This window comes from Neopelma chrysocephalum, unplaced genomic scaffold (assembly GCF_003984885.1).
Source record: "Neopelma chrysocephalum unplaced genomic scaffold, ASM398488v2 Primary Assembly neopelma1_24, whole genome shotgun sequence".
Lineage (NCBI taxonomy): Eukaryota > Metazoa > Chordata > Aves > Passeriformes > Pipridae > Neopelma > Neopelma chrysocephalum.
In genome coordinates this window covers 39,327,065-39,349,526 of record NW_020897693.1, presented here as the reverse complement: position 1 = coordinate 39,349,526, position 22,462 = coordinate 39,327,065, and the positions used below count along the sequence as shown (strand labels likewise).

The 22,462-nt window shown below is 38.2% G+C and overlaps 1 protein-coding gene and 1 long non-coding RNA gene across 3 annotated transcripts in view; one reads left to right on the top strand and one right to left on the bottom strand.

The window, feature by feature from the left end:
• Positions 1-1,100: 1,100 nt before the first annotated feature.
• On the bottom strand, positions 1,101-2,738 carry LOC113962339. The gene is made up of 2 exons (XR_003532521.1): positions 2,515-2,738; positions 1,101-2,319 (listed from the first exon to the last, which is right to left on the bottom strand). It is a non-coding gene; the product is annotated as an uncharacterized LOC113962339 (long non-coding RNA).
• Positions 2,739-2,791: 53 nt separating this feature from the next.
• Positions 2,792-22,462, top strand: part of GALC (galactosylceramidase) — a 33,674-nt gene continuing 14,003 nt past the window's right edge. Inside the window, exons 1-8 of one of the 2 annotated variants that reach the window (XM_027673070.1) lie at positions 2,792-3,010; positions 3,911-3,979; positions 5,845-5,908; positions 7,510-7,623; positions 9,019-9,158; positions 11,347-11,385; positions 18,457-18,587; positions 20,790-20,945. In XM_027673070.1, coding sequence (XP_027528871.1) covers positions 2,843-3,010; positions 3,911-3,979; positions 5,845-5,908; positions 7,510-7,623; positions 9,019-9,158; positions 11,347-11,385; positions 18,457-18,587; positions 20,790-20,945 — 881 coding nt within the window. In that variant the 5' untranslated portion in view covers positions 2,792-2,842. Of the gene's footprint in view, positions 3,011-3,910; positions 3,980-5,844; positions 5,909-7,509; positions 7,624-9,018; positions 9,159-11,346; positions 11,386-14,645; positions 14,774-18,456; positions 18,588-20,789; positions 20,946-22,462 lie in introns of both variants that reach the window. The other variant, XM_027673076.1, reaches the window with a different exon arrangement.

The window sequence follows — 22,462 nt, the reverse complement described above, 5'->3', positions numbered from 1 at the left end:
TGAATCTGAGGTTGGATACAGCTTTCACAGGAGTGATTCTTTTAGCAGGTAATTCTATTCAAATAGGTGGAAAGTTGTTACATAAGCACAGTTCTCTTTCCCCTCTGTGATCAGAATAATTTACTGTGTGTATTTTTTCTTAAATTCTGTTTGGAATGATACAATTCTTTAAGAAACTGGATACAATTTCACTTTAAATGTGGGGCAACACAAAAAACTGTCCTGTGATGATTCAGATGCTAAGGAGAAATGAAACAGATGAATAAATTTAAAACCTCTAAAATAGAGACATACAGACTTCCTTGAGAACAATACCAGACAGCTCCATAACATTTAACCACTGGATGGAGAGATTTGTTTCCTTCTTTTTCATCCACAATTTTTTTACTGATGTGCTTGTTACCTGAAGCCTAAATTACTAAATCATACCTTCATTTTCATTGAGAGAAAAGTCATTAGACAAAGTTTATCACTTTCCACCTGCCTTTTGGTAACATGGTACCTACTAAGAATGGTGTCCAGTGCGCTGGTTCTGCTGTTTTGTTGAGGATTCCTACACTTTGATAAAGAAATATCAGTTCTTATCATTATTAGAAATAGAGAAACATAGTTGAAACATTTCTACAGTTCTTTGCTGTAACAACTGATAGTGGAATTGAAAGGTCAAAGGAAGATAGATAAAAAGAGGATACAATGCCTTTTATGTGTTCTGGAAGTAAAGCTATATGTAAAAACCAACTCTTGACTGTGTCCATATGCAACAATTTAATGTCTGATTTAAGCAGCACAGTTTTCCAGGGTTTTTTTGAGATCTGGACACACATGGTATATCAGATATCTGGCTATCTTGGAACCACAGGTGTTCTTAGTGTTGGTTGAGATTAATGTAGTATCAACTAAAAAAAACTGAAATAGAAAAGCATTAAAAGTGGAAAACTACCTTATCTAGAAAAGAAGCAATGAATAAGTCCTCAATAATTTTCCTGGATATATTTGGACTTACAAAGGGTCTAGATCATATGTCCTTGGGCCATGAACAAATATGTAAAGAAGGTTCATAGCAAGGTCAAGATTCTTAATGCAGAATAAAGTTCACAGAGTCACACCAAAACATCCTTTTATTTCCATCAAAACAGATTCTGAGAATGTTTTTCTGTATCACCTGAAAAGGGGAGGCACTCACCACATCATAGGATGCAAACATGAGTTTTGAAAACTGACACTTTTAAGCTCCTATGAGTGATTAAGAGACTGAATTTCATAGCTGAAGCTTTCTGTGTGGAATAAATTGATGCATTTATTTAAGAAACTATCAAAATTAACCAACTAATAATTTATGATGCTTTTGCAAACCTTCCAGGTGTGCAAAGCTGTACAGTCTGCTGGAATGAATGTTAAGTAGGACCATGAGCACAATTCTACCTCTGCCACTGACTCACTGTAGCCCTGAGGAGTCACTGTCCTTCTACATGTAATAATGATATCGTATAGCTCATTTGGGTGTGAGCAGGTTCATTAGTTAATGCTTGATATTGCTGCAAAGCACAAAATGTTTTGTGAGTGCTTGGTATTGTTATTTAAAAAGAAATAAACAGGAAACGTCAGCCAGGTAATGTCATCACTGAGACATTAGATCCCCAAATGACAAGAGCCGCAGAGGCTCGAGTAACAGCATTCTTTATGGCTAGAAACATGCAAAACCTGGGCTTTTCCACAGCTCTTACACGATGTCCACAGGACATCAGCAACGGCATCTTGTGGTGCTTCCTTCCTCCTTTGGACACATGAAGCATCTCCTCTCAGCACACTGAGAGCTCCCCATTATGAATTTTATAGGACAATCAAGCTGATTGTCGACCTCCTGAATACTTTTCTTCTGAGCCGAATGCTTGTACGCTGGAGTCTGAAGGACCACTCTGCCTATCCCCACGGAAACTTTGGGCGTGTGGCACCACCTCAGCTGCTCACGCTTTGTTGCGGATGCCCCACAGCGCACCCCTGAAGGCGTAGAACAGAAAGGCTCCTTCAGCCCCTTATATGTTAAACTCCACGTTCAGAATCCCTCTCTGGGGTCGTGTTGACGCAGCTGAGGCCAACCGGGATTCCCTGGGAAGGGCAGGGGGGCCGCGCCCCTGCGGGACTGGCGCGGGCCCAGGGCCGCTCCCTGCCGCTTCCCCCGCGGCGATCAAAGGTCCTTCTCACAGCGCGCTGGAATGTGCTCCTTCAAAGCGCCGACTTGTGCCGACTCTTCAAAGGATTTGGTGGCAGCCTGAGAGCGGGGCAAAACCAGGAAACTGGCTCCGAGGCGCTGGCGAGGGCCTGGGAATGAGAATGGCACTGGAAAAGGCCATTCCTCACCCAGGACAAGTACCTAGCCTTGTCAGAAGCCCCGAAAACGAGGGTCAGAGGCTCCATAAAACAGGGTCAGCTGGGCTCTGCCCCCACCCACGCCTGGTCACTCTGGACTGAACGCAATTCCCGGTGTGCTCCCACATAAACCCCTCCTCGCTTCACAGCCATGGGCTTTCCCACGCCCAAGATGGCTCCACGATAGCTTCACTCGCCGCTCAAGGCCAGTTCCAGCATGGCGGTGCGCGCCTCACCAGCCTTGCCCTTTGTCAAAATGGCGACTGTTGACTTCAGCTGGGGAGGAGTTGCTCGTAAAGGTTGAAGCGTGTTCCCCTCCCTCCGCTTTTCCCTGGAGCAAGATGGCGGCGCGGGAGCTGACGCCCCGCCCCCCGGTGGTGCCAGGCGGTGTGGTCACGTGACGCGCGTTGCCGGGCAGTGCCGAGGCGCTGCAGGAACGGGGCGGGAGCGGAGCTGGGTCGGGATTGGGACTGGGATGGGGTGCGTGGTTCTGCTGTGGGGTGCGATCCTGCTCGGCTGTAGCTGCGGCCCGGGACCCCCCAGGGTCGGTGCCGCTCCGCTGCTGACGGCCATCTACGTGCTGGACGATGCGGACGGGCTGGGCAGGCAATTCGACGGGATCGGGGCTGTGAGCGGCGGCGGGGTGAGCGGCGCCCCCGGGGCTGCGGTGCTGGCAGCGCTACTGCCCTCCTCGGGGCGACAGGGGACGGGGGCTGGACATTCCGTCCCATGGGAATGTGTGGTGGCTTCGGCGGGGCCTGGGCAGGGGAGGAGGGGGTTCCGGAGGGGAGCCGTGAGGGCTGGGGGATGTGAGGACGCACGCACGACATGATGGGGCTCGGAGGAGGAGGTTTGGGGGGCTGAGGGGAGCGGTGCGGGCAGTGGTCCTGTCTGCAAGGACAGCTGGAGTCGGGCTCCGCTTCGCCCCAGCCCTCCAGTTTTTTTAGGGTTGGCAGGGTCTTTTTGGGGTGCCGAGGGACAGCCATGTCCCGGCTGCCAGTAGAGGAGAGCTAAGCCAGGATGGGCTTTTCTGTAGAGGGTCTTCGTAGCTCCTCGTCTCTGCGTCTTAAAATGCTGGAAGAGCCAACGGCCGGTCGTCGTCTCTCCTGTGGTCCAGTCAGCAGAGCCGTGAAGTCCCTGGAGTTTTTACTCACTCATGGACCTGCCGGGATGCTTTCCTTGCCCTCCTGCCTCTGTGCCTCCTGTTGCCTTTGGTATACGGTGAACCGAAGCAGGGAGAGTTGAGTGGGAGAAATGATACCGGGAGAGACGTGCGTTTTCGTGCCATAAGCCTGCGTAGTCTCTGTTTCTCTGTTCTCTGGACTCTCTTTGCAGTGAATTGCAGGCAATTGCAATCTGCAAAACCAGAAATGCACAGTTGAAGGGTTAGAAACGCGTTTGTATAGGGGCTTAGATGAGTTTCTGGTGCTATAATTATTTTTGTAGGTTTGTTAGCCGTGTGAAAGTCCTAGACTGAAAAACTGGGACATACCTAAGCATTTGAGTTGGGTTTTCATATTTTCATGTTTTCTTTCCGTTTTAGGCCACATCTAGACTCCTGGTGAACTACCAAGAACCTTACCGCTCCCAGATTTTAGATTACCTGTTCAAGGTAAAGTTGGTTTCACTGCTACAGTAATATTTAATTTTATGCAGAATTTGTGATTGTGTAATGTTGGAACTCCAACTACAGTATATTTAATGCTACCTGAAATTAGACAATATCCTATCTTATAAAGAATCTACTGTTGTTTTTGACAACCAGGATTTTGTTCAAGAGTCTTTTTGTTCAAATGACTGTGAAAATTCCTTTCATGTTTTCAAAATATGTTTTAAAAATACATTTTCAAAAATGTATTAAACATACATTGATCATTCATGGGAAATCATCCATGAGAAATCATTTTTATGGCTAAAATGAGGAATTTAGGTGTTCGTAGTGATGACAGTAAGTGGGTCTTTGAGGCAGTTTTTATTTTTTGGAGTACAGATAGATTAATCTAACATGAAAATGACTGTACAGGCTGCATGATTTTAGTAGCTTATCTAGTCTCAAGTATAACTGCAGTTTCTCTAGAAGGTGTATAAATGTCATTGGTTTGTAAGCTGCCTTAGTTAGCAAATGTAACCTGTGCAATTGCCCAACTTATTATGAGGCAAGATTATTGCACTGGACATTAATAGGTTGTTTTGCTTTTGGCTCTGTAAGTTACTCTGCTGAAGAGGATGTCATGTCACTTTCAAGTAATGCAATCCAGATGGCTGGAGGGGAATAATTTACTGTGTAGTTTAAAGAATTAAAGTGTAGAGTAAGGCATAATGTGTGACTGAGCAATCAAACCCTATGTTTTTTGGAGACTGAAGCTGTGTGTTACTAATACAATTTTTCTGAAGGAATCAATAGGCACGTGGTAAAAGAAAATCTAGTTCAGAGATTATGATTTTCAAAGAATTTTTGACATGTTCTTTCTCCAAAGCCTCTTAAGGTGTTGTACTGTGGAGGGGGTATACCTTTCCTTTCCTTATTCCCCTTGCCTTTTAATGTCAGTCAACTTTTGTGATGGGAATGGGAGAACAAAAGTATTAGAAGTTTAAAATCAGAAATGTGGGGAAGAGAAATGGTAAATTGGAAAAACGTACTTTTTATTTCAAAGCAAATAAAAAAATCCAAAACTTGTAAGCCAAACAAACTACTGTCTATGCAACTTATTTTTTTAATCAAAATGCGTTGTTATGTCTTACAACATTCTTTTAGATATCAGAATTATATTTGGGTAATTCCATAGAGGAGGCCAGTAGTTATTAAAATAATGATTAATTGTAACTTCTGGCTTGAGCAACTCTTAAGCCACTGATGGCTGGAGGAGCATACTAGGAGTAGGGTCACCTATATGTGCTTGAATTTTATATTTGTCTCTACCAGTCAGATGCCAGGGGAGGGGGATAGTGGATTAGGTGGGTTTTCCATTGTGGTAGGTTTTTTCCCTCACTTACCTTTCTGCATCTGGTTAGCAGGTTATTTCTGACCTGTGTGTATGTTCTGTCACGTAAGCAGGATAACCCTTTACACCAAAGAATAAATTATTTACAGAGACATTGACTTCAATAATTTGATTTTAAAAGGAAACAATTTGACTTCTAATAACATTGAAATACTATTGTGTTCCTCATGTAGCCCATGTCCTACTTTAAGAGTGGTTCAGTATTTGCTTGAGCATAACCAATTTAAAATCTGCACAGTTGTGGAGGTGCGTTGTTAACAGTGCAAGAGTCAACGAAACCTGTTAAAGACCAATGTACTATTTACACTGCTTGATTTTCTTTTGAAGCAGAACTCTGTGTATCTCTCATTGCATTTATAATGGGTGTTTTAAAAAAAAAGTGTTACATTTTCAGCGTACTCAAAATTGTATCCTTACTTAACACATTCTTCTTAACAGCAGGATTCTGTTTGGTTTTGTCTCTCTTTTTTTCTAGCCTAATTTTGGTGCTTCTTTACATATTCTCAAAGTAGAGATTGGAGGTGATGGGCAGTCAACAGGTATGGATTTTGCGTGAGCAACGTTTAACTTCTTGTTTCAGTGTTGCTGTAAGTAACATGTTCTGCGCACATCACTTTAGCTGAGGCATGGAAATGCAGTCTGTAGTTGTACTGAAGTTGCAAAAAACCAATGTATCTGCTAACTAGTAAAGAGAGATTTATACTAACCTTATGGAGACAGTTCTCACTATCATATGGTTAATAGGTTGCCTTCTAGAGCAAATGAGTTCTTTCCCCCCCCCAGTAGCTTTCTGCATTGCTGCGCATTTCTCAAACACCAGTTTTGCAATACTTAGAAGCATGAAAATGCAAAGACAGCTGGTCAGAAGCAATGACATTTCTTTGGTTTAATGAGCTGCTACATTTCACTGGAGTGGCAATGGCTGACAGCCACTACTATTTTTTCTTTTTTTTTTCCTGAACAGAATTGCAAATGAAAATGTCTTGGTGTAATTTGCCTAGCCGACTACATTCACAAATAGGAGAAACTGTTTAGTAACTGCTTGTAATCAGAAGCTGAGACGCAGTGATGACAGTTCTTATCTTTCTTTTCTTTTCCTTTTTTTTATCTTTCCCCGATGTAAGTCTGGCCACATCAAAAACAGACTTAAACCAGATGCAGTTGATAAACAGAAAGTACAGCATCTTGTTTTGTGGCATTATATATATATTTATTTGTAATGCCTGTGTTTGTATAATTAGATACTGTTTTTTGTTCTTTGCTTTACTTTCTTTTGCAAAAATTAACATGATGAAAAGTACTATACTGGATTTAAAAGCTCAATATTTGTTAATGAGTTGCTGGTGAGAGGAGAAAGGAGTCGTCTTCTGGCAGAAGTCGAAATTTGGAATCTAATTATTCTGTGTTAGTAAGGTAAAAATATCAGTCCTATTTTCTGTAATGAAATGTCCTGTTTAAGCAGGCTTCATTAAAAAAAAGTCTCATTAAAAGAGGTCTCTGCATATATTTTAGCATAAATAATTGTTGCAGTTGTGTACACAAGTTATAACTTGACTTTTGTGTGTAATGGCTTCCCTTGCAACACTGATTCTTTTGCACCTTTCTAGTTGGTTTACCTTTGCCTGAGGAAAATCAGTATATAGTGTTCAATTCCAAAAACTCTTCCTGCAGTCACTGAACACCATGGAAATTATAAACTGCATCTTTTACTGTAAAAATAAAAACCCCTTATTTCCTGTGATTGAAACATCTCATTGTAGTTCTTCTTTTTTCTCCCTGGACTTACTTGCACAGAATAAACAAACTATAACCTTCTTTTGTTTGGTTTTTTTTGGTTTAGAAATAAGCTGCTTGTTTAATTTTTTTTAATCACATCTGATGTTAAAGCAGGCAGAGCTCCTTAAAAATCAAAAATATTAAATTTATGCTAAGTTAATATGCTAAGAACAGAGAGTGGCAAGTCTTGCATGTTCCCTCCCACTCTTCATTTTGCTCTGAAATACATACCAAAGAACTTGTGAACCATATCAGAGAAATGTACTTGCATACTATGGCAGTGAGCAATACAGCAAACTTTGCCATGTGTTACAGCTTATGACACAGAGGATAATTGTGAGCTACCTGTCTCTTTCCTTCCTAGATGGTACTGAACCCTCCCATATGCACTATGAAAATGATGAGAACTACTTCCGGGGCTATGAATGGTGGCTGATGAAAGAAGCTAAAAAGAGGAACCCCAACATTAAGCTGATTGGTAAATTGCTTCAAGCTTTAAGATTTAAATGCTTTTTTATTGCCTTGACTAAATTACCTATCTCTCACACTTAATTAACATATTAATTTTAATGGTCAGATATTTTGTTGTTGCAGCAGACAAAGTAGAATCTGTAATATATTAAGCTTGCCTTGATGCTTCACTTACCATGTTTTACTGTGTTACAGTAGAACAATATCCTTATGTTGCACTACTGTAACAAAAAGCATAGGGTAAAAAATGTCTAATAATTTGCTTGTATCAAGTAACATTAATGCTTAGAGTGTATCACAGCAATGAACATGAATGATTTATCATGAGAGATGAATTTCTGAATAATAGAGTAGAAAAATTGGGAGGGATAAAATAAAGCTACTGGAAGTATAAATCTGTAAATCTTATACACACTTCATTCAATTATTTCTTATTACAAACTGATCACCCCCTCCGCACTCTAGTGGTTCTGGTCTGCTGCTTTGTGTTATGTATGTAGTTGAGTTGTAAGAGGAGTTTCCTGTCTTCCTGTTTTGATCGTGAGTTGTGTATGTGCTGTGACAACACAGATGTGGAACCCTAGACTGTATTTTTGAAATACAAAATGTATTTCACACAAAACAAGGTAAGAAATGTGTCAGTTAAAAGGTGTCTAATCCCCCCAGTCTTCCAGGGGTCAGGCTTTACCATATCCAGCCACAGAGCATGACTTGGTGCAGGATTTGTCAGTCAGGTTCTGTTAAGCTTTCAATTAGTGTATGACTAATTGTGACTATTGATAACAACCCTCTTCCCTCAGATCAAGCTCTCAACAAAGGAAGGAGGGTTTACCTTTAAATTAGCCTGTGGTATCTTGTACAAGTCAGCTGAAAACTTAGCAGCGTCTGGTTAGGTTAATTTGTTGTTCTTCCTTACTACAAGATCTAGTAAACAGCTGAGACTTAGAAATTCTTTTTCATGATCCTAATCTTCCTTCCTCTATTATGATCTGATCATCACTTCTGAAATTCATTTTTAGGAGATTAACAACTTTTTATGTTCAGTATTGATTCTTTGTCTTTAACTTTGTAAATTTTTATCCTAAAATCTTTGGATTTTTAAACCTATTAGAGGTAATACCATACAATTGAAGGATTTTATGTAGTCAGTCTAGTTGTTCTTTAGTAATGAAGGCTTTCTAGCTCAAAAAACCCCAAACAGCTATTAAAGCATACTGTCCACTTAAATAAGTTATGTTTCATTCATTAAATAAGTTATGTTCCAATTCTTCACTGGAACTGAGTGAATTTGAAGTGCATGTCTGCTTCTTCATTTTAGGTAAATTACACCTTGCTATTGAAACTTACTGAGTAATGTAGACCAACCACTTACCTTATTCATTTGTTTTTCTTCTCTTTCTAGGATTACCTTGGACATTTCCAAGATGGATAGGGAAGGGTGAAAACTGGCCCTATGACTATCCAGATGTCACTGCTTACTATATTGTTTCTTGGATATTAGGAGCAAAACAGTATCACGATTTGGACATTGATTATATTGGGGTCAGTAATGCAAAATCTGTATATTTTATCTATCTTCATTCCTAAGATCTTGGTCTTGTCTCTCTATTTGTTGATTATTGGAGGAGGAGGATGGAAAGAGAATTTTTTTTTTTTTTTAGTTGCAGTTTTAGCTTGTTCTGTTGCCAGGGAAAGGCAGAAGTTACGTTAGTTTACAGTCTTTCTGCAGTGATGGCTGTTAAAGCAGGACCAGTGTCAAATGGCTCCTGCCTTCCCAATTCTAGAACAAAGTTACCAGAGAATCTGAGTGTTCTGAAATCTTTTCCTTTTGTCCCTTGCTTTTTCTGCTTGGGTTTCAGCAGTTACCAGCTAATGAAAAGCATTAGTTAAGACAGTTTGTGAAAGTCAGCTAACATGACTTCTTAGCATAAAATATGGTTGTTATTTTGCAGAAGAGCAATCCTCTACAGCTTCTTCCATTTTTACCTGCATTATTTATAGTAGTTAAAGATGCATATGTTACAGTACATTGTAACTGCTATATTGTGCTACGGTGCAATATATGGAAGTAGTAAATGAATGTGTGAGGAAAAAATGTCATAATTTGGAAATGAGAAGGAGAAGCAGACAATCTGGAAAAACATTTTTCAAGTTCATTATTTGACCAAGAAAGTGTGTGGCTAAGATTCCTCTAAAATCAGTCCTGTACTTATTGAACACTTATTTTGGAATTTGAAGTGTTTTTATGTGAGATAGTTGAACCGCAGAAAAGCTGAAAATCACTTCAGCAGTCCAGAACAAAGCTTCTAAAACCTTTCTACTATAGTGTGGGAAGGTGTACCTCATGTATTATGTCCTCTGGAGTGCATCCCCCTTGATGTTCCTCACTTATTTCAGCTGGGTCAGTCTTGCACTTTGGGTAACACAGTGATGCTTCAGCAATTTAGTTGGAGACAGGGAGAACAAACTACTGTTACTTTTTTCTCTGCCCTATGCTCTTGGACTAGAAGGTAAGTTCTGTGCTTCATATATTTGAGTAATGCTCGACTTCTGTTTTGTTACTTCATGGTTACTTCAGAATTCTTTCCTTCTAAGAAAATGGAGTTTCTACTCTATAGGAAGTGGGATGACATTGCATATTGTTCAATTTCTTTGTGGGTATAATCTGAAGTACATGAAGTCAGTGGGGTCTGTGAAGGCTTAGAAACTGTCAGAACAATTTTAATGCTGTTATGATTCGTCATTGTTAGCCTTTACCATTCTCTTTGTTTATAGCACTTGTTCTGTATTGCTGTTTTTACTTTATGATGAGATGAGCCTTTCAGTAAGTAACTTTTTTACTGGCTCATTTCAAAAGTCACATGTTAGCATTTATTGAAAGATCTGGAAATACCAAAATCAGTGGGGCTTATCCCACCTGCAGGAAGCTGTCTGGTTGTACCTGGTTGTGTAATCTAATCCTGTGGGGGGATACTTTCACCTTTACTGGTGAATGTGAGTCAGTGTTCATGTTATAGTTAAAAAAAAACAACAAAAGAAACAAGGTTTCTGCTTATACATTTTGTAGGCCCGGAGATTTGCTAGAAAGGATTCCTTTCCTTTCCAAAATTCAAAGGCAGGAACGTATTCCTGCTTTTGAATTTTGAGCTGTGTTTAGCTTAAACACTCTTTCCATAAAAGTTGGAAAATTTAGAAATTAGCTCATTTTGTGTCTGTTTACTTAAACTATGCTAGATATCTTTTGTGTTTGAGTTTGGATGTAGTCCTGTGCAAATTAGAAAGAGCTCTAATCTTCATTGAATTGTTCAATATATGACTTATTCTCACTCTCCTATGTCATTGTATTGCAACAGGACCCATTAATTAGGTCACACTTTGAAGCCACAATTTGTTTCTCGATGATTCCTGACAAACTGTAGACCAGTTGGTAACAGTGTCATGTGTAACACTGCTGCCATTGTAGAGCTCAAGCAGCTCTAGCACTCTTTTCAGCAAGAAGGCAATCAGGAGACCTTACAGAAAGATAAAACCCCAGCTATTATAAACTTCCATACAGAATTTTCCCCTGAAAAGCTGATAACAAAACCAACTAGAGCACTTTCCTCTAACACACTGATAACATGGAGTTGATTAATGGATTGTATAATCTCACATATATATAAATAAAATCTTCCATTATGCATTAACATATCCTGATTTTTCTAAATGGATTTTTACTTTTCCTTTATAGATATGGAATGAAAGGGCATTTAGTAGCAAATACATTAAGGTATGTATTTTTTTCTTATTTTTGTAAAGTGAAATGCTTGTCTTATCATATGCAAACAATTAGCTTTTCTGAAATTGCCTAGTAAAGAGACCCTAATTCTGCAACTGCTTCACTTACTGAACTCTGTTTCTTGTAGTTGCACGCATGGAATGCTAAAATGATCAGATCTCTGGGTTGTTTATTTTGTATGTCTGAAACTGTTATTTTGAACGTAAAGCATGTAAAGCATGTATGCTAAATGTTTAGGACTTTTACATTTCAATGGACACTTCAGTTAATGCATCTGAAATCATACAAATTTGTATCATCTTCATGCCGGCTTGGATATAGCTAGAAGTCCAAGGTCTAGAATTACTTAAAATTCTGTAGCAAAGTTCTGAGGTTATAGTACCTTAAATATTGCTATAAACCTCCAGATTCTTATTTTATGGAAAACATAGTAAATGGTCTGTGTTTTTAGCTGTGCAAAATTCAGTACCTTTTGTTCTAAAACGTTGGAGGAACACAATATTTCACATAACCAGCCTTGAGTCTCTATTTCTCACTGCTGAATGCCCCTGCTACCCCCTGTCATGCTTTGAAAACTCTCTTCTGTTAGTTACATTATCTTGCAGTGAAATCTTAAGTACAAGCTTCTGGTGTCTTCCTTTCCTTGGTGTTGCTTCGAGGCTAAGAAGCAATAGAGTTAGCTTTTCTTAAAAGCAAGTAAGACTTGTAGAATGGCTTGACTTGAAAAGGACCTTGAAGATCATCTGGTTCCAACGCCCCTGCCATGGGGAGGGACACCTTCCACTAGATCATGTTGCTCAAAACCCCATCCAACCTGGCCTTGAACACTTCCAGGGATGGGGCATCCACCACTTCTCTGGGAAACCTGTTCCGGTGCCTCACCCCACTTACAGTAAAGAATTTCTTCTTTATACCTAATCTAAACCTACCCTCTTTCAGTTTGAAGCCATCCCCCCTTGTTCTATCACTACATGCTCTTGTAGAAAAGTCCCTCTCCGCCTTTCCTGTAGGCTGCCTTCAAGTACTGGAGGCTGCAGTTAGGTTGCCCTGAAGTCTTCTCTTTTCCAGGCTGAACAATCCCAACTCTGTGTCATGTCACCTGGAGGCTTTTTCCTCTGTCTTGGCTTCCTAGTGTGGGGAGAAGGAATGTGGAGAACAAGCTGTGCAGCATTCTGTTAGCTTTTGGAATGCTGTTGAATTGAGCTTTTGACTTCTTGAGCTTAATATTTAGTTTAACATTTATTCTTAAAATCACTCAAATATTTACTGAAAAATTTTGGCCTTTTCTTCACTGTATGTTAACTGATAAAAGTTGGGTTTTTTTTAACACCTGTTTTACCATTCATTCTGTTACAGTGTCACATGGCACCTATTCTCTAATCAGCATGATAATTCTATTTACAATTTGCCATTTTGAAAAAGGTCAATTTACTGAAGTGTGCTGCTGCTGCACATCAAACATTTTCTGTAATGTCTGTTAACTAAGAGTTTATCTGTATTTATCTTAATTGTAAGGAGTTATTGTAGTTAGTTCATCCACTAAGGCATTAGTTATGTTTCTCATTAAGTAGAAAAAAAAAAAGAAAAAAGAAATGAGGATTCTAATGCTTATAAATTCTTGTTCAAGAAGATCCTGTTCCTCCACTTATATTTTCAGATACTGCCATTTTAATGCTAAAATTTAAGGAGTATCTGTAGGTAAACATGAGTACTTGGTGTGGGAAAACCGTTCTGCATATGTCATTGTGGAATGTGTTTTGAGTGTCTGCAGTTCTATGTCCTTGGTACTTATCTTTCAGCTTGGAAGTTCTGCAACTGTTCCAGTAATTTTGTTCTTCTGAATTATCTCTGTGGTTCGGCAATATTTCCCGGTGTCTAGCTATCTAGAAAGCTTTAAATTGTGAGGCCCTTCTAGCATTATGAATTTTTCTTCTGGTAAACTTTGTGTTTCAAAGGCTTCAAACAGCTGAACAGAACTTCATTGCTACTTCTCTTCTTCTTAATAAGTTTTATGTCCTTTAGATCTAGGCTTTTATTGTAATCAACACTTGGACTTTGATTTCTGTCCTTATTTGACTATATGAAAAATGGAGATACTCCTTATTCTTCACATTGCTAGAGGGCTATTATGAGAAATTATTTAAGGATTCATGCTTACCGATCTTTGAATGGTTGCAAAAATCTTTCTTATGCATGCACACAGCACACAGTGCATAATTTCTTTATATCTAAGACTGTAAAAAGCATTTTATACTGTGGAATAATGTGGTTTTTTTCAGATGCAACTGTATGTGCAAGTTGCTGAAAATACTTTTTGTAATTTTTTTTCCTTCTTAATTGAGTCTTCAGATAAAACATGGTATATTTTGCATGAATGTGTTTTATCTAAGGAGTTCTACAGACAAATGTGAGAGGTTTATCATCTTTAATAATGAAATAGTAAGGAGAAGCTGTGAAGACAGAATAGGAATTCTTTTCTGCTCACATGTTTGAATTCCAAGTTGGTTGCCCATCAGTTTTGTTGTAAATATGCAATTCCAGTTTTATTCATTATGTTCCCAAAAGTTAGTGAGACAAGAGCCAAGTAGTGCGTAAACTGAAATATTGAACACTTACCATATCAAGGATTTTTTCCTTTAATAAAATGGGCTGTGAGAAGAGTGTTTAGGTGCTCTTCACTTGAACAGGACAGGTATTAGGCAAAGATTTCTGTTCCTATAGAGAACTCCATGGTTACAAGGTCTTTTCTATTTTAAAACTTCAGTCCCCATTTTCTCAATATACTTTTTTGGGGATCAGGTTAACTTTCACTTCTTTCACTTGTGGAGGTATGTCCACTGCCACATCCAGCCAGTCGTTATTTTTAGATCAACTTAATATGACTGACTTTATGATAAATGCATTACTTACTGTAATGAATTGCATGCATGCATGGAGTCAGTATGTTGAGAGTGTCCAAGTGGAGTATATGTATGCACATGGGGTGTCAAAAGTAATCCAAGTGATGAGAAGCCCCTTTTTGTGTAATGACTGTCTGAATATCATAGATAACCCTTCAGCTTTAAAAATACTTACCATTAACTTCGTCTTAGTTGCCATTTCAGAAGTGAGAACTTTTCTTATCCATCTTGGTCTGAAGATAAATGCTTCCACTGATGACTCCTACAGTTCTTAAATTGTTTTCAGTCTTAAATTTTCATGTTGCCTTACTGATGAAGGCTGTACTTTAAGTGGTGTTGTCTGTTACTAAGGTGCTTCGACATTCTTTGGACAGACTGGGTCTAAGGAACATTGGCATCATCGCTGCGGATGGAAATTGGAACGTTTCAAAGGAGATGATAGTTGATCCCTATCTTAATGATGCTATTGAGGTAGTCGGGTAAGTGTGGGAGAAGGGAGGCATTTTAAACATTGCTTATTGCTTCCTCTCTTTAAGTAAGTTTTCATCTCCATTTTCAAGAGTCATATATTCTTACTTCATACTTCCTAGCCATTCCCATTTTTTTCATCATCATGTACAGTGGTGATGGATTATTCTTTCTTGTCTTCTTCTCTTTCAGTTTAGTGCATGTGTAAGCTGACCTTCCCACTCTTCCATTATTTCTTTCGAGTATCCATTTAGGATCTATGTTTTAGGCTTCTTAGCACTAGTGGATGACAGGAAACTTCTAACTAATCCGCATGTGCATCTTCAAAGCCAGAAAAACTTCAGGGCTGAATTCTTGGTCTGCAATTGGTTTTAATTTCAGGTGAACTTGAACTTTCACAGTGGAACTTATCACCCTGGGACTTGCTGTGCTTGTGGTATTCCCTGGTACACACTTGTGATTTTTCTGGTCATATCTTAAATCTAGAATTTTCTGTTTTGTTGCTTATATCTGATAACAGATAATATTAAAAGTGCACACAGAGACAGTAAAATAGAAGTAAAAACAAACATCCAAACTTTGTAAACTAATACAACCTATCTCAATTTTTGCAGCTAGGAATGCCCACTGTTGCAGTTTCAGCAAATACCAACTTGATTGTTTGCCTTCACTCTTGTTCCATAATACAGTTTCTTACTACCTTGCTTCTGTCAACTGGCCTGATACTTTTTTGCTGCTCCCGCTTTCTTTGTAATCTCTGGTTTCTCAAAACTATAAATAATTTTTTAAAAATTACAACACGTTCCAAGTGGAAATGAGCTATATGTGTGTAAATTGCTCACTTGTGTTACATTTGTTGGCTTATCTCTGTTGTTAACCTTACTGTGATAAAAACATTTTTGTGGTCACTAGTGTACCAGTTATCCTCTGTATGTAAGGAAGTGTGATATGCTCATCTTTGTTTAAATTAATGCATGGTACAAGGCTTATAGTCAGTTAAGCAGGGATTTTATAAAGAAACTGCTTTCATATGTGTTGAGCTTGTAATCACAGATCACCTGGCTGCCGGAGAAATACAAATCATAGTGTCAGCACTGAGTAACTCCTTTGTTTTAAAAATTTAGAACTTTCCCAGGTTAGGTAAGACTTGAACCTCAGCAAGTTATAGTGCATTAGGAAATGTTTTAGTAATGATTTCCATGCCAATACAACTTGCAGAATGAATGCACCGAGTGTGTATGGTTCTTATTTCTTTAAGAGCTTGACAGAATCAAGGCTAGGAGTACCTGTTTTTGCTTGTGCCTTTAGAACCACAGATGTGTTTTAGTTGTTCTTTAAGATGAAAGTTCTTTTTGTAAGAGGTTTTTCTTGAATGTCATAGAGATTTTTCCCCAACTCCCCCTGCCACTGCTGATCACAGAAAAGGAACAGTTAGGTTTTCCTGTGCAGAGGTGTTATCTGTCAAGAAATTAAGGGTAGTACAAAACGAGAACACCATGTTTCTCAGCTAGTGCTGACTTTAAAATACCAGCTATCAGAGTTCTTGCTGACCTAGTGAAAGATAATAGTATTTAGGCATCTGTCCTTCAAATGCTAAGGTTCATGAAGTTGCTAGAAGTCAACTGTGTCTGTATGTCTCTTAGATAACCATGTCTAGTTGTTTGCAAAATCTGCTATTCAGTCTGTTTTCCTAAATAGCCTTAAATTCTTTCCTCAGAAATCCTTTTCTGTATATTCTTCTGTAATCTCTTTCCAGGTATAACCTCTCGGTGACTTTTTCTTATTTCTTTTTAGTGTGGAATGGAGACCTGGGTTTGAATTTATATTGTCTTATTTAGAAATTATAAACCTAATTGAAGTGATTGCTTTGCCATCCATCCACAAAAAGTAACTACCCTTTCCCTCTCTTTGTGTTTCATTTAATTTTCAGTTTTCCTTTTCATTTTTTTTTTTACATCAGGTAATTTTTACCTTGATACCATTGTTCCCCGTGGAGCTTTATCCCTGCCTAAAATACCATTTGTAGTCTGAAGGATGTCTAAGGTAGATTTTAAGGTAAATGGGATGTGGGGAGAATCAGAAGGGTGGAAGTGAGAATTCAGGAGTGAGGGTAGACAGCTTAACAGAAAAAGCAAAAGCTGTGTCTGCAAGCAAAGCAAAATGTAAGCTTCCAGAGTTTTATTAAAGACATCAAATGGGATTGTTCCTAATATAAGCCAGTAATCTGCTCCCTGACTGCACTTTTCTATCTACCCTGGTTGGAAGGTTTTGCTGAAGTCAAGGTATGTGACATCTACTGATTTCACTTTGCCCACATAGGTGATCATCTTGTTGTAGGAAGCAAACATCTTTGTCAGACATGATTTGCCCTTGGTAAATCCATGCTGCTGTTCCCAGTTGTCCTCCTACCCTTTAGTGCTTTGACATGGGTTCCAGGAAGACTTGCTCTGTGACCTTCCTGGAGACTGTGGCTAGATTGATGGCACTGTAGTTTTTTCAGATCCTTCTTCTTGAAGATGGACATTAAAACTGTTTGTCTCTAGTCATCAGGAACCTTTCCTAATTGCTTAATAGGTTAGCCTTTTTTATGTATAAGTCTGAAAACCAAATACTGCCTTATTCTAAAGCAAGATGTAATGAAAAGTACAACAGATAAGTATACTGTTAGTAATGTTATTAATAGTAACACTGTGTTCAGCTGAAGTTATTAAAACTTTGGGGGAGGAAATCTTGATATTTCAGGCTGCTGTCAGACTGCACATAACCTAGTTCGTATTCTGATCTGTGGAAGAAAAATCTTGCAGCACTGCTTTCTGCAAATAGTGTGCCCTGTAAGAGAAGATTGTATCTGGTAGAAATATACAGAATTATTTGAAGATAGTTGGGCATTTGATGTTACATGAATTTACAAGTACAGCAAACGCTGTTTAGGGGACCTCTGCATCATTAGTACATCATTAGACTTGGTGTTACATGACATTTTAGATTTGTTTCATTGACTTTCAAGGTCTTAAAATGTCTCTAGGGAAGTGTGAAGTAGTTGCAATTTTAAAGCTTGACATACAACACAGTTGAGTAATAAGGTGTGTATGTGTCTGGAGTTTTTCTTGTTTCTTTTGTTGTTTGTGTTTAGGAAGAGCTCAGCTCACTGTTAAACTGAAATAACTGATTAGCAGGAAAAATAGGGGGAATCAACTCCTGTTCTTAACTGAATGCTTACTGTGTTTTTGCAAGGTTTATACATTATAATTCAGTTGTCCTTGCCCTGTATGTGGTCCTTGTAGCTTAACAATCAACATTGTAACATCTAAGTGCCTGGTCTGCCAATAGAGTATATTGCATAAAATGTGATATAATTTGTATTTGTCTGTAGTTTTGTGTCTGTAAGAAAAGAACAACCAAATGTTTTTAATTTTTCCCGTTTTCATGTACTTTGGAGTTTGGTAGGATAGAGGAAGAAGGTGTCCTTCTTTGAAGGCACTTTGTGCTTGACAGTCTAGTACATTTTGTTTCTTGTAACAGTTGTTGTCCAGGTTGCAAAAACAAGAATTGAACCATAATATTTTTTTTTTAGCTGTGTTCAAATAGTGCTGAAGAAGATGCTGCCTTTCCCAATATAAGGTGTTAACAATTTGAAAAACATTTTTTTTATTTGTCCCTTCTCTCTGTTCTTTGCTTTCCTTTTTTTTCCAAGCTGTTGAGGTACACATTGGATAAGCGTGGTCTGGAGCAGGTGAGGATCATAGCCAGCGATAGACTGTGGGAGCCCATTTCCTTTGTCTTGCTGATTGACTCTGAGCTACATGGAGTGGTCGATGTGATTGGGTAGGGGGTTCTCTCTTTTTCTTTCTTGGTGGTTTGTTTATAGTCTGTCTTCATCTTGTTTATAACAAACACAGTCAAACCTTTACTTCTCTGTACTCTTACCTGCAAGGAAAGGATTGATTGTATAATCTTTCTTACTAACCCACATCAAATCGCACGGCTGTTGTCCTGGCAACAGCCTCAACTCTTTTGTTGAATCGGGAGTCCTCTATTATATTGAAGATTCCTGTTGGCTGTGAATGTACTTTTGATGAACTGAAGGTTTTTTGGACAACCCTGTTTATTCTGGGGGGTTTTTTGGTGACTGTAGTTGGTATGCAAAAAGTGCTTTAGCTTTACAGCTTTGTATACAGCCATGTATTACTGACTTCACTGGTTTGTTACTCAAATGGTTGTGACCCAGAAATGGATTTGGGCTGTGATTCTTCTTTGAGTTACAATAATGTCTTGATTCTTAGTTTCCATTTTGTTTTGATGAGAAAGTTGTTTTTGGAAAGCATGCAACCAGCTGACTTGTTTTACTAGTTCTGGATTTTGTCATATGATGCTAATATCGTGCTAGTAGACTAAATTTGAGACTGATTACTGACTTGATGGCTGAATGGAAATGTGTGTAAGACTTACTCATTAACTTTTCAATTTACAGTAGCTATACATTTTAATTACTAGGTGCCATAAACTTGCCTGACCCAATCAAGTGCTTCAAATGTGGCAGTTCCTTGCTTCAGCTTGGGTCTTTTTCATCCTTCTTTATATATCTGACCCATAGGAGGTGTAGAAATGAAGGCTTTTTCTCCAAATACAGATAGGCAGTCAGTGTCATTTACCTCTGCAATCAGTCCTTCCCCCCATTCTGAACATGTACAGTATCCTGGCAGTTTTTTGCAGGTGGAATCTTGGATCACATGTGGATTACTTACTGTTTAAGTAAGCTGTAGTTGCTTGACTCTTTACAAGTGTAAGTTTTACATCTCTACTCTGATTCAGTCTTAACAGGGAGATTAAATAATCTCTTACGTATTTCAGCTTTTATTTGGCAGGGCTGTTAACACATAATATTAAACACCTTTTCAGTATATGGAGTGCAAAAACTCTGCCTTGTTTTTGCAAGCTATGCACTTTATGCCACTACAAAAACCTTTGCTTGGTACTGAGGTAATACTTATGTTTCCAAGCCAAAGGGGAAATATACAGTAATCTGTAGAGCAGAGAAGAATGGAGCTAAAATCTCTCCTATCGGTTACATTCCCATTAGTGAAGCTATGTATGAAGGACTACACTGGCCCATTGTCCAGTAGAGGGAAAAGAGTGGGAAAAAAGACCTAACAATCAGCCTAAAAAAAGTGGTGTTTCTTGTGTCCCTGCCATGAATGTATCAATTTGTCAAGTTTCAGGCTAATAGAACAGGAAGTATTTATGCTTTCCTTTCCAGTGCTGATAATTTCATTTTAGTGTATGTACTTAGTGTCTCCAATGAATATGCTAAGTGTTTTTTGCAAGTGATTTAAAAAGGTTTTACTTCAGTCAGACAAATCTTGCACAGTGAATAAGTGTTGTGATTGAATATAATCAATAGTCTCCATTAGGAGAAAGCATCTCTCCTCATATTAAGGAAGATCTTGAAAAGAAAATTAGCTTTCATTATATGTTTCAACTACTTTCAATTTACACCTCTGTAACTTCTATAGTCCAACTAGCATGCTTTTTTGAAACCTGAGTTTATTAAAAAAGGTAGCTAAGTTCATGTTTAGGTCCGAAGACATTCATACAGTTAAGTTCTTAGAATAATGCCTAGTACTGTATCTTATTGTTGATTTTACAATTATTTATGGTTTTGTTTAAGATCCTATGAGTTATCATGTCTTTTCTCTGTTTAGCGGACTAGTTAGGAAAATCTTCAAGCTCAGTTTCAGGATAGAGCTTTGCTTTAACAAGCTGTGGAAATTGTGCAGCATCTTTAAATCTAAGTCATATATGCTGTCATATATCAGAAGAAATAATCTACTGATGCAAATACAATAAACTCTGGAATGTTATGGCTCCACCTTGGTCCATTTTCTTCTATTCCACTTGTAGTATTCCAAAGATATTTTGTTTCTCATTTTCAGTTTGAAGGAGATGAATCATTGCTGCTATATGTACTTCCAAACATTGACTTTTCTCTTTGTACTAAGTACTCTTTCTTTTTAAAATGTTATGTAGGGCTCACTATCCTGGGACAAAAACAGTGCAAAATGCCATATTAACTGAGAAGAAACTATGGTCTTCAGAAGATTACAGTACTTTCAACGATGAAGTAGGTGCAGGCTGCTGGGCTCGGATCCTGAACCAAAACTACGTGAATGGAAACATGACCTCGTAAGTGTTGTGCACTGTTGCTCACTTACACAACTTGGTGTGTAAGAATTATTTAAAGTACTATATAAGAAATCTATCTGCTATGGTAAGAAAGCAGGTAAACTGAAACTCACCCCGCTGTCAGCCTGAATTCAAATATAGTAACGTATGAAGTCTGCTGTCCTTAATTCTTTCTGGGGTAAAAATTCCACAGGTTTTAGTGTATTCTTGAGTTACTGTTCCACAGCATCCAATGGTTTATGCAGCTAATTTCAGATGCCTTTGAGACTGATAATAATTATTAAAAAGAGAATGTTTTTCAGAAGAACTATCCACATGAAAAACTTTGGAGAAAAATATCCATAATGCTAATTTGTCTGTATTTTTCTTAAGGTCTTTATCAAGTTATTTGTCTTCAGTTAAAAGTAATATGTATGGATGTAATTATCTAGTTTTGCCATTCAATTTCTTCCTCAGAGTCTATTCTAAAACACACTGTAGTCATTAATTTACTGTTCTGCACATTTTCTTTCCAAACTGAAAACTGGAAGAAAGCTGTTCTCTTTACTGCGATATTACATAACTCCCAGTTTTAGAAGAGAATAGTAAATATAGTTTGATGTTTTTAGTGCCAAACCTACTAATTTGAAAGAAAAAGTCTGATTAAGGAAAATATAGGCATCAAGATGTAAGCAATATTGTTCAAAGCTTTTAGTTTTTATGTAACTTCATTTTGGAACAATAAAGAGAGTTGTTTTTATCTGAAATGGTTGAAGTGGGGCCCAGTACAAATCACTTAGATACTTGTAAAGGAAAGTTTCTTGAGTCACCTGGTTTTTACAAATTTTTTGTCTTTTCTGCAAGCTGAAGCTTTCTAACAGATTAGTTTCCTATGTGAATTCCTGGTAATTCTGATTGCCTCTTAACTTTTATATGCTTTAATATCTTAATTTGGGATCGGTCTTTTCCCAATGTTTTTACAAACCCTTTCTAGTTATATATGTCCCTTTTTTTTGCAGCCTGACTACCAGACATATGTATTGTATTTATAAATTATTTTAGAATAGTTCTAAGTTCGTATCCAACAGTGAAATTATATTGGCTTTTATATTGAAAACAGAATCTTCTTGATGAAAGGCAGCTTATCTTTCTCTGAGCTTGTTTCCTTTGAACTTGAGTTTCCTACATCTCTTTGTAAGTTTGAAATCAGCAGAACGAGTTTGATGTGAGCATGTTGAGTTTACAAATCAAGAGTTATTTTTTTCATGAGCATGTTTTTGTAGAGTTCCAGGGTCTCTTCATATGCTTGTGTAGTGTGATTAATCTATGGCAATGACTTCAGGATGAGGCCTTTGCAGTCACCCATATGCCTCAGCAGAACAGCTTACCAGCTTTTCCTTTCTACATAACTGCTCTATTAAGCTGTATTTCCATACTTATGGCCCAGAGGTCTAAAGTTTACAATCCTTGCAAAACATTTTCAATGAAGACCAAATCAAAGTACCTGAAGTGCTGAACCTCAGTATCCTGACAGTAAC